At 35.5% G+C, this 13,362-nt stretch overlaps 1 protein-coding gene across 1 annotated transcript; it reads right to left on the bottom strand.

The window, feature by feature from the left end:
• Positions 1-2,044: 2,044 nt before the first annotated feature.
• LOC112742805 (uncharacterized) lies at positions 2,045-12,884 on the bottom strand. The gene is made up of 5 exons (XM_025792043.2): positions 12,652-12,884; positions 3,944-4,156; positions 3,349-3,826; positions 2,393-2,858; positions 2,045-2,190 (listed from the first exon to the last, which is right to left on the bottom strand). The coding sequence occupies exons 1-5, from the start codon at positions 12,882-12,884 to the stop codon at positions 2,045-2,047; spliced, it is 1,536 nt and encodes a 511-aa protein (XP_025647828.2).
• Between the last annotated feature and the right edge of the window lie 478 nt (positions 12,885-13,362).

Raw genomic sequence — 13,362 nt, 5'->3', positions numbered from 1 at the left:
TGTAGAAACTCCACCGTAGAAAATACATAAGAAAAAAAGGTCTAGGCATGGCCGTGCGGCCAGCCTCCCCAATGTGAACATAAAAGTCCAAAAGTGTAAAGTCGTAAGAGGTCTTCTGAATACAATAGTAAAACGTGCTATTTATACTAAACTAGTTACTAAGGATTACAGAAAATAAGTAACTAAGTGCAGATAGTACAGAAATCCACTTCTGGGGCCCATTTGGTGTGTACTTGGACTGAGCATTGAATCTTTCACATGCATAGGCCATTCTTGGAGTTAAACGCCAGCTTGGGTGCCAGTTTGGGCGTTTAACTCCAGTTCTGGTGCCAGTTCTGGCGTTTTACGCCAGAAAAGGGTCTCTAGCTGACGTTTAGACGCCAGTTTGGGCCATCAAATCTCAGGCAAAGTATGGACTATTATATATTTCTGGAAAGCCCAAGATGTCTACTTTCTAAAGCAATTGAGACCGCGCCAATTAGACTTTTGTAGCTCCAGAAAATCCACTTCGAGTGTAGGAGGGTCAGAATCCAATAGCATCTGCAGTCCTTTCTCAGCCTCTGAATCAGATTTTTGCTCAGGTCCCTCAATTTCAGCCAGAAAATACCTGAAATTACAGAAAAATACACAAACTCATATTAAAGTCCAGAAATGTAATTTTTGCATAAAAATTAATAAAAATATAATAAAAAGTAACTAAAGCATACTAAAAACTATGTAAAAATAATACCAAAAAGGGTATAAATTATCCGTTTATCAGCTGGACGAGTGTGTTGCTTCTTTTGATGTTAACAATAAGGCAGCTAAAATTGAAGGTGCAGACCCAATTAAGAAAAAGGAAGCAAGGATGGAAAATGCTGGAGATGATGATGGTTGAATGCAAGACTGGAAACAAAGTTGGTAGAGTCAACAACTACAATAGATTTGTCTTGTTTACATTGTGGGTTATTGTAACAATTGGGTTGTCAGTCTGGTTTAAATCACTTAGTGGATGATTAGGTTTTGCAAAAGCTTTTGTATATGGTTCAGGCATGTGTTTAGGGTGGGTTTTATTGAAAATTATGCATTAGCAGCTGTGAGTGACATAATGCTAGTGTAATATTTTGGCAAAAATGAAAAAAAGTTGTGTTGCATTTTTTTGTATTCAACATGAAGATAATTTCCTTACATAGATTAGGATTAAATTGACATGAATGACATAGATATCACAGAAACAACCTAAAATACCATACATCAAAGGCATTCATAATTGTATAATGTTAATTATCATAAAACTATAATTCAACATCTTACTAATCCAAAAGTCATAATATGCAACACACAAGATATAACCATGTTTTATTTTAAAGATGACAATAGTAAAACCAAACCAACAAAAGGTGAAAAGCTTGGTTTGAGTAGGATGAGAGGTTTCTGGTTGAGGTGTAGACTGTAAAATATTGATTTCTTCATGGGATACATTGGGTCTCTTTAGCATCTTCTTTTTGTTTTTCCTTGCCTTAGCCTATGAATAAAATATGTAACTCTAAATGTATTAAACACAAACAAGTGAGGCTTCAAAATGATGTCAAGTTTTTATTCCTTACCATAATGTCTTCTATTGAGGCCTTATGATTGTTGTCATTCAGGTTAGTGCCTTCACTTGAAGTAATCTATTACAAAATCCAAATAAGAATAAAACACTACATGCTGAAGTAACTACAAAATTAAGTAATACCTGAGGTAGTTGGTTTTGTGGATCAACAGGTGCTCAATCATCATTAGTGGTATCTTGCTATGTAGTAGTAAATGGCACAATGGCTAGGTTGATCCTCTTTTGATTTTTCCTTTTAGGTTTCCAGTTTCGATTTGCTGGAGCCCCCTTACAAGTTTTATAGGAATGTCTTTTCTCTCCACACTTGTGGCAAGTCACTTGGAATCTTCTTCTCACCTTGTCTCCATTCACAGGCATGGAAGGCTGTTTTGCTTCAGTTCTTTTCTTTCTTGGACAACTAGCTGGTCTTACAATTCATGGTGAAAGTGGTATAGGAGCATCAGTAGGTTCTTAGAATACTTCAATAGGCACAGGGTTGATGCAAATATCATAGGTCTTTCTTATGGCATCCACCATGAGGAATGGTGAAACAAAATCCTCAGCAGCCATGACTCTGACCCTTGAGATAGCTGCAATAGCATGGACATAAGATACTCCTTGCATATTCAAACACATACACAATTAAATCCAATTCATAACAGTATATATTATTTGATATCTATTTTCTCACCTCTCAATTGTCATAGGTTACATATGATGTATGATGCTACAAGTTGACTCCGAGTTTGTGTGAGTTTCTGGTTACGTCAAACTTGACTTTCTCATTGTCACCACACCATTGTGCATTTCATTTGTGACTCTTTGGCTTAATGTATCTGTCTAGCCTCATTTGTTGTGCTGGTGCAAACTTTCTGGTATAAGCCCTCAATATCCTCTTGTGTTTTTCCATTTTCTTTATTATGTAATACCTTAATTCCTGACAGAGTATCAAAATAGGCTTCTCCCTAGCTTCAACAATAACAACATTCCAAACCTTAAAGATGTTATTGGTGACTGCATCATTTTTTGGATAGTGGCTGAAAAATGCTTTGCACCACCTAGAAGGCTTAAACTTGCTCATGTACTCCCAAGCTCCCAAATTTACTGCCTTCAACCTATCCATTGTAGCCTTAAACTGTATTTGCATAGTGTACCTTGAGGCAGCCATGACATACAACTTCACATTCTTATCCCTAAATCTCAACTCACAATTCTTCCAAATGTGTAAGGTGTAATTCTGATGATGTGCATTGGGCAAAACTTCACTAACAGCCTTTATGAGCCCCTGCTCAGAATAGTATCAACATACAATCAAATAGACTTCATAGTTTGAAATTCAAATAAACTAATGAGAACTATAATGCTAGCTTAAATAATGAGAATTATACTTCATATGAAAATAATGAACATTTAAGATACAAATATACGGCTTAGTTCAAAAATCAGTTACACTAATGATAACTATATTCTAGTTAGACTAATGAGAATTATAATTCAAATGAAAATAATGAATATTTAACTTACAATCAACATACAATATAGTATACTTCTTAGTTTGAAACTCAAATAAACTAATATGAATTATATTTCAAATTGATTAATGAACCAATTCTGTTGTATGTGGTTATATTTTGCTAATTAGAAATTATGTGCCAACTAAACAATATAAATGCTTGCAGGTCATCAGCTAGGTAATTCAAAAACCACCTCCAATTATCTGTGTTCTCAGTCTTAGGCACACCATAGGCTATCACAAACATATGATTTTTTGTGACTTGCGTAACCGCAGATAACATTTGACCTCTATAATACCCTTTCAAAAAATACTCATCTAATCCTATGAGTGGTCTGCACCCTGTCTTGAAGCCCCTCTTACATGCATCTAGACTGATATGCACACTCTCAAACAACGGTGGACCTTGTGGCTGTGGGTTCACACCCATGTGCATAGTGCTTCCTGGGTTACTTTTATGGAGTTCCACTAGATAGTCCCTCATTTTTCCAAATTGTTCATTTTCATTCCCCAGCATAATGTACCTAGCAGCCTTTAAAGCCCTTGTTATGATCTTAGCATTTAGTTGCATGTTGTAATGTTGCTTCATATGCTCCATGGCCTTTCTAGGTGTCAGCTTTAGTTGAGACTTCAACCTTTTCACTAACTTCTCAACAATCCATTTCTTATAAGCCAAATTGCTCTTATAGTCTTTACCACAAGTGTGTTGATCATGTAGTCTCTTAATTTTGAATTCTTTGCTCACAAAAATTTTAGAAACATAAATCAATCAAGGGCGATTCTCCTCTGTACACTTGGATCTAAATCTTCCAGGTTCGTTCTTGATATACATGCAATCCCTCCCATTCTAAACAAACATATCCTTCAAAGCCTTCTTAAATAGCTCCATAGTGGCAAACTGCATCCCAAGCTCAAACTTAACATCTCTATATGTAGTATCCTCATCAAAATCTAGTCCTTGTGGACCCTTCTCTTCATCTGAAGACACAGGGGTGTCAAAGCCGCTAGACTTGTAATTGTACACCTCATTACTTTCAGAGATCACAACATCAATCATTGGGTGTAATGCCCTACCACACAGAACCTTATGCTTAAGTCATAAGACAGAAGTGGTAAGGTATTACGACCTCTAAAAGTAAAATTATATATAATAATAGTGAAAAAGATTTTTAACTAGGAGCCTTTGAATAAAAGGGTAAAGCGAAATCATTAAATTGAAAAGTGTAACACTCACGAATGAGATAACGCAAGCGAAGCAAGATAAAAGATTAGCTAACACGGATATATATATATATATAGCGAAGGTAACCGGCCCGAGCATATAAGGTAACCGGCCCAAGCATATATATATGAGAACCCAAAAGAAACTAAAAATATAGAGTTGCAGAACCTGTTTCTCCAAAATAACCTCTAAGAGGAGTTAATACAGTATATATATATATATATATATATATATATATATATATATATATATATATATAGTGGAGATAATAAGTATCTATATAAATACATATAACCAAAATAAAGCCCCGAGAGATAAGGATCTTCGCTAAATCAGAAGCTTCCAGCATGCCTCAGCGAGGAGCCTCACGTCCTACATTTGAAAATCACAAAATCTGCATGGGGTGAGAACCAGAGGTTCTCAGCATGGTAACAGTGCCCACATATCTAACATATAATGTTCTGGGAAGGCCAAAGGCAATCCTAGAACTTCCGACATATAATTAAATCTTATAAACATAACTAAACCATGAAAATGAAATAGGCAACTAGCTAAGGGTCTTCAGACTATCTAATACTTCACAATCGAACTCCTCCGAACCTCCCAACCGCCACCGGAAACATATGTTACAAACACATTTATTACATACAAGGAAATTACAAGTAGAAGGCATTTACAGCAGATAAACAAGTAGCAAGTAGTTATGCAAGAAATTAGGCATTCCAAACAAAACACACTAAACAAACATATAGATGCATATGATGTATGCCTGTCCTAGTGGCTGATGAGTCTTATCTGTCGGTTATATAGCCAACCCGACGTGTCCGGTAGCTAATCCGGGCACAATCTCTCTATTGCGCATTAATACCAATAGAGGGACTACGTGCCCTGTCACCATTAGAGGGTATATTTTCCCTGTCACCATTAGAGGGTATCGGTGAGCTATCACCCTTACAACCAGAGAGAAAATACAAGCATACTCACATTCAACATTAATCACATATGCATCTCCAGCATACTCGCGACATTTTCGCGCTTCCTCAATTAATCATAATAATTCAATCATCAGTCATGTTTCAGTAATAATTCTTCTTTCATTTCACTTACATTCATTCATTCACTCAATCATTCATTTGTCTAACTTTCTTCATCTCCAAGTTAGCACTCCTCTCTACCTTCTTCTCACCACTTAACATTCAACTAAGGTTTAGGGTCTAAAAGAGTGAAAATATAAGATTAGAGGTTCAGAATTACCTTTTAAAACACAAAACTCACTTTGCTAAAAACAGCAGTTACGCATGCGCATAGGCCACGTGTACGCGTGAGCGCGCTTTTTGATCCATGTCGCATACGAAGCACCTGCCCACGTACACACGCACACCAATTAGAAACAAATGGCCGCGTATGGTGGGTCCATGTACGCATGTAATGCAGAAGCTTCAAAAAGCTGCTAAGTCCAGAATTTTTAACTTTGTACACCAAACTTTGATCGAGCATAACTTCTTCATTTTAAAATATTTTCCTCCGTTCTTCGAATGGCATAAACATCTCGAACCAAATTTTATTTCTAAACATGTTTGACACAAATCAAAGATCCGGAGACCAAGTTATACTTTGCCAAAGTTGGGCTAAAATCATAATTTTCACAAAACTTAACAAACCTCCAATTTCAAAATATACAATTTCCAAACCCTTTAAAACCAACCCAAACATTAGGCATTCAGCATCAAATCACTCCCAACTCATATTTTAAACTTTTTTATTCAATCCACAACCCACGAATTTTCCACTTTCATGAATCTCAAATCAACAATTCTATTCAATCAACATCCAAATCTTTCAAGTTCAATAATATACAACATGCATCATTAATTACTTATATCAATTACAACATCAAATTAGCCCACAACATGGAATCAACAAGAAATTCAACCTCATTAACTATTTTACATAACCCAAGTTAATCACATCATACATACAAGCTTCTAACACAACTTCCAAATCACTAACCACATACATAATAATACAATCCATCTCAACCAATCAACCACATCAACAATTCAATTTCCTATCCTAGAGTCACTAGCCTAAGTTTTCACATTACATTACATTTTAGATACGAGAAACTGAAACCATACCTTGGCCGATTCCCCGATAAAACCCGGAACACCTCCAGTTCACTTTTTCCTCAAGTTTTCAAGGCTTAACACCTCACCAACAGAACTTTCAGCTTGCAATCCACTTCCAGGCTTCCAAAATCACAAACAAGCTCCAACCCACTTATATATATATATATATATATATATATATATATATATATATATATATATATATATATATATATATATATTGCCTAATACATATCATAGACATTGATAAACCCCAATTTTGTGGTTTATCTTGTGCTTAATTTAGGGGATTTTATCAACTTATCTCACATTTATTCAATGAAATAGCATGCTTTTGTAATTCTCTCCAATTTGTGCTTGAGAGTGAAAACATGCTTTTTAGCCCTTAAAATTGCTAAATTTAATTCACTTTAATTCCATTCAATGACTTGATATGTTTGTTGAGTGATTTCATGTTCATAAGGCAAGGATTGGGTGGAAGAAGTGAAGGAAAAAGCATGCAAATTGGAGAATTCATGAGGAAATGGGGATTTGATGAACTCAAGGCCATGCGGACGCGTCACCCACGCATATGCGTGAGAAGGCCATCTGCCAGGCGACGCGCGCGCATCACCTACGCGCACGCATGACGTTGGTCACGTGACCTCATTAAAGTGAATACGCTGGGGCAATTTCTGAGCCACACAGGCCCAAATCCAACTCACTTCTAAAGCTATTTGGTGCAGAAATCAAGAAGGAGAAAGGGGGGAGCAATTAGTGTAGGAATCATGCTTTAGGTTAGTTCTAGAGAAAAGCTCCCTATTCTCTCTAGAAATTAGGGTTTTTTATTTAATTGTCTCTTAGATTTAGGTTTTAATTCTTTTTTTCAATTAGTTTTCATTATAATTTCTTGTTCCTACATCTCTGTTCTCTTAGTTTACATTGTTAATTTCTCTTTTATGCCTCTTTTTAATTTATGAACACTTTTGTTGATTTTAATTTCCTTTAATGCAATTTTATGTTTTATGTTCTTTTAATGCTTAATTGAGTTATTGTTGTTATTTTTTTGCATTGGGTAGTTGTAAAATTTATGTTTCTTGTTATTTTACCATGCTTTCTTTTTATGCCTTCCAAGTATTTGACAAAATACTTGGTTGGGATTTAGAGTAGTTTTTGAGAATTCTTGGCTTGGAAAGAGAAATTAGGTGATCTTGAGTCATTAATACCCAATTTAGATTGGTGATCTAAAGTTGTTGGTTGATCTTGTATCCATTAACATTACTTATGGATTGGGATTAACTAGGCTTATTTGACTTTCTTCCGATGTGAAGATAACGTAATAGGCTTTAGGTCTTGGTAATTATTGTATCATAATTAATTCCTAGGAAGAAAGACCCGGGACTAATACTCTCGGTTATTCTTATTGGGTTGAACTTGTGACAACCAAAAATTAAACTTTGATGGAGAATCCATTGTTGGTCTAGACTATACTTGCAACGAAGTGATTCAATTTATTGAAGAATTCTATATCAACATAAATCCTTACATCAAACACCGACACATACAAACTCAATAACTAATCACATATACTCTATGAATTCACTATGGGTTGAGGATTCTTACCATACCCATGGATCAAAGAGGCAAGATTAAGCATTTTCCTCAAGCTAATTGGATCCTATAACATTAAAGAGCTCAAAATCTCAACACCCTTACTCAATATTTTTGAAATCAAGGGCTGGAAAAACTGGAAGAGATTTGTGGCTTACCTCTTGAATAATGTTGTGGGCTTTGTAGAGCTCGACGCCACGGTTGCGTGGCTGCAAATGATGCGGCGATCGGAGCTCGAAGTTAAAAGATATGGTGATTTGAAGTTACACCAAGGGTTTGCTTGTTCTTTCTTCTCCCATGGCTGCTTCAGCGTGTTCAGCATGCAAAATGGGGAGAGAAAGATCTGAACTCACTTTATTAAGTGAGTGGGTTGGGCCCACGGATTCGGTTTGGGCCCGATTCAACCGTTCGGCCTAATCTTAGGCCAAATTCTTTAAAATTAGTGTCAAAATTCTTATTTTAATTAGTGCTACCTCATTAAACTATAAAATTTTATTTTCTAATTTCTTAAATTTATAATTAATTTGTTAGCTAATTATTCACTAATTTCTCGAGTTTTACATCCTACCTCCCTAACAAAAATTTTCGTCCTCGAAAATTCACTCTCAAATATTCATATATGCCCTCTCAGATTTAACCGACCTCTTACCATACATTTTGCCATTCTCCCAACATTAATTCAAACACTAGACAATTACCTTATTTCTTAGTCTAAGTCAAATCATTCTAACCTAAATCCATATACACGCACTCTCCGTTTTCTTGATCCTATGTCAATCCTCAATTCATTGTCATATCCCAATACTCTTTTCTAACATCACTACATTTTTAGAGTCACCAAAATCACTGCGCTTCCACTGCGCCACTCTGATCTTAAGCCATTACGGACTTAACCACTCGTATACTCTGTCAGAACACTCTTTAAGTCTCCATATCTCTCTAACTAGCACTATTGACCTTTACTCTAGCTGCACGAGTACGAATCCCTTAGTTTCTTTCATCATCAGGTCCATTACCACCTCCATCATGATTCCTAGTTTGTTCGCTCCATCCCTTCAGTAGAAGCTTGCACAGCAGCAGTCAGAGAATCAACCATATAACCTCACTCGCGCTCACGAGATGCCATTTGGGTCTTGTCCACACCGAACAATTGATATTAAGGTAATCAGCCTTAATATCTAAAGTCTAGTGCTTTGAATCTCCAAAGGTAATGCTCATGAACATTTATGCTATATATGTCAAGCAAACACCCTAAATAGCATGTACACACAGCCAGAGTATGTTCAGAAGCATAGTCAGTCCATTCTCCAGGCTCTACAGGAATGAACTGCTCTAATACCATAATGTAATACCCTACCACACAGAGCCTTATGCTTAAGTCATAAGATAGAGGTGATGAGGTATTACGACCTCTAAAAGTAAAATTATATATATAATAATAGTGAAAAAGATTTTTAACTAGGAGCTTTTGAAGAAAAGGGTAAAGCAAAATTATTAAATTGAAAAGCGCAACACTCCCGAATGCGATAACGTAAGCGAAGCAAGATAAAAGATAAGCTAACCCGGATATATATATATATATATATATATATATATATATATATATATAAGAGTGCCAAAATACAGATAACAAAGCTTAAGACTCGGTTCGCGAAGGTAACCGACCTGAGCATATATATATATATATATATATATATATATATATATATATATATATATATATATATATATATATATATATATATATGAAAACCCAAAATACAGAGTTGCAGAACCTGTTTCTCCAAAATAACCTCTAAGAGGAGTTAATACAGTATATATATATATATATATATATATATATATATATATATATATATATATATATACTCTGGAGATAATAAATATCTATATGTATACATATAACCAAAATAAAGCCCCGAGAGATAAGGATCTTTGCTAAATCAGAAGCGTCCGGCATGCCTCAGCAACGAGCATCATGTCCTGCATCTGAAAACCATAAAATTTGCATGGGGTGAGAACTAGAGGTTCTCAGTATGGTAACAGTGCCCACATATCTAACATATAATATCCTGGGAAGGCCAAAGGCAATCCTAGAACTTCTGACATATAATTAAACCACGAAAATGAAATAGGCAACTAGCTAAGAGTCTTTAGACTATCTAATACTTCCCAATCCAACTCCTCCGAACCTCCCAACCGCCACTAGAAATAGTTGTTACAAATACATTTATTACATACAAGGAAATCACAGGTAGAAGGCATTTACAACAGATAAACAAGTAGCAAGTAGTTATTCAAGCAATTAGGCATTCCAAACAAAACACACCAAACAAACATATAGATGAATATGATTCATGCCTGCCTTAGTGGCTGATGAGTATCATCTGTCAGTTATATAGCCAATCCGACGTGTCCGGTAGCTAACCCGGGCACAGTCTCTCTGTTGCACATTAATACCATTAGAGGGAATACGTGCCCTGTCACTATTAGAGGGTATATGTGCCCTTTCACCATCAGAGAGTATCTGTGCCCTATCACCATTAGCGGGTATCGGTGCCTTGTCACCATTAGAGGGTATCGGTGCGCTATCACCCTTACAACCAGAGAGAAAATACAAGCATACTCACATTCAACATTAATCACATATGCATCTCTGGCATACTCGCGACATTTCACGCTTCCTCAATTAATCGTAATCATTTAATCATCAATCATGCTTCAGTAATAATTCTTCTTTCATTTTCACTTACATTCATTCACTCAATCATTCATTTTTCCAACTTTCTTCATCTCCAAGTTATCACTCCTCCCTACCTTCTTCTCACCACTTAACATACAACTAAGGTTTAGGGGCTAAAAGACTAAAAATGTAGGATTAGAGGTTCAAAATTACCTTTTAAAACATAAAACTCACTTTGCTGAAAACAAGGATCAAGCGTACGCGTAGGCCACATGTACGCGTGAGCGCGCATTTTGGTCCATGTCGTGGACGCAGAACCTGCCCGTGTACGCACGCGCACCAAACAGAAATGAATGGCCGCGTGTGGTGGGTCCGCGTACGCATGTAATGCAGAAGCTTCGAAAATCTGCTAAGTCCAGGATTTTCAGCTTTGTATTCCAAACTTTGATCGAGCATAACTTCCTCATTTTAAAACACTTTTCCTCCGTTCTTTGAACAGCATAAACATCTCGAACCAAATTTTATTTTTAAATAAGTTTGACACAAATCTAAGGTTCAGAGACCAAGTTATGCTCCGCCAAAGTTAGGCCAAAATCATAATTTTCACAAAACTTAACAAACCTCCAATTTCAAGATATAAAATTTCCAAACCCTTTAAAACCAACCCAAACCTTAGGCATTCAGAATCAAACCACTCCCAACTCATATTTTAAATTTTTTTATTCAATCGACAACCCACCAATTTCTGACTTTCGTGAATCTCAAATCAACAATTCAATTCAATCAACATCCAAATCTGTCAAGTTCAATAATATACAATATGCATCATTAATTACTTATATCAATTACAACATCAACTTAGCCCCAACATGGCACCAACAACAAATTCAACCTCACAAACTATTTTACATAACTTAAGTTAATCACATTATACATACAAACTTCTAACACAACTTCCAAATCACTAACCACATACATAATAATACAATCCATCTCAACCAGTCAACCACATCAACAATTCAATTTCCTATCTTAGAGTCACTAGCCTAAGTTTTCACATTATCACTACAAGAAAAACACCCATTCAGGTACACTTAAAAAGTGTAGCCAAAAGTAAAAAAAAATGATGCCTTAGGCTACGGCTATGCTTTTTGGGCTACGGCTACGCTTTTTGGGGTGATTCCTATTCGGCCGTTGCCTATTCTCAAAGGCTACGCTTTTCTGCACCAAGGGCTACGCTTTTGGCATTTGAGAATAGGGTATGCTTTTCAAGTGATGCTGTCCAGGACCAAAGGCTACGCTTTTCAACTTCCATTTTTGCCAGAATAGGCTATGCTTTTCAACGCTACTGCATCACCTGTAAAGTGTAGCCACATTGTATACCATGGCTACTTTTTATAAGTGTAGTCTTAAGTCCTTCCTTTTTTTTTTTTGGGTATACTATAGCTACTCTATATAAGTGTAGCCTTAGGTCCCTCATTGTTTTTTTTTTAATTTTCTATATATATATATATAATACTCTAATAATTTTTTGTACAACATAATATTTAATAATATGATTATATATATATAATTATGTATTTTTAATTAAATGAATTAAATATTATAAAATAAAAATAAATACACAATTATACTAAATTAAAAAATATTCTAGCAAAACACAGCAAATACATTCTAAAGATTCACAAACACTGTAATGTTACAATATATTAGTACATAAAACAATGGATCTAACTATCCAATTGAACAATCATTCAACAATAGAGTAAAAAAAATGAAACATGTCTAAACTACTACTTTTCATGTATCAATGAATATAAAGATGATTATAAATTAAATATAAAATTAAAATAAATAAAAGAAAAGAGAATAAACAAAGACCTTAGTGCTCTGAGGACTAAGTCCCTATGAGTTGTGTGCCTGAAAATCATTTGAACGTACCCCACAAAGAAAAGATTTTTTTTGTTGGAGCCACTTATGTTGCCTCCTAGTGCCTTCATAAAGTGCTGAATAAATTCAGGGTGCCCTTCATAAGTGGCGGCAGTAATGAGATTACCATCTTTTGCTGCCACGGTGTCTGGTTCAACCCAATGAGTACCGGAGGCAACCAATACCAGTTTAACAGGAGAAAAAGCGGTGCACTTGCGATCTTTAGCTACACCTGCAGCCGCCATAATCAACTGTCCAAAGAGCATTCTGGAGGTGATTCCTAATTCCTCGTGTCAAGGATTCATTCCAAACAAACATGGTCTCATAAAGGACATGGCCTGTCTCATTATCACACATGTTTCTTTGAAGACTACACATAATGTGATATGAGGAGCTGAAAAAGAAATCCTTTGTAAGGTCGACTGTACACAGCAGCTTCTTGTATCTAAAATACCAATGAGAAAAATCATATAATTAATCAAAATGTGACATTCCAGAATAACAGAAAATGAGGCAAAAATGCTGCGTTAAAATTCAATGATGGCACAAGGGAAAAATAAAAACACCTAGCACAACACAATCATGTCCTATTTCATCATTGACAAATTCCCAATCAAATAATTTCTCCTCAACAAATCTGTGCCACTGTAAAAGTAGAATAATATAATAATTTCTCCGAGAAATTTGATGAACCCTAAAGCATAGAAGTAGAATAACATATTA

The sequence above is a fragment of the Arachis hypogaea genome, chromosome 14 (assembly GCF_003086295.3).
Source record: "Arachis hypogaea cultivar Tifrunner chromosome 14, arahy.Tifrunner.gnm2.J5K5, whole genome shotgun sequence".
Lineage (NCBI taxonomy): Eukaryota > Viridiplantae > Streptophyta > Magnoliopsida > Fabales > Fabaceae > Arachis > Arachis hypogaea.
The sequence above is the reverse complement of the archived record's forward strand: the minus strand, read 5'-3'. Positions and strand labels throughout refer to the sequence as shown.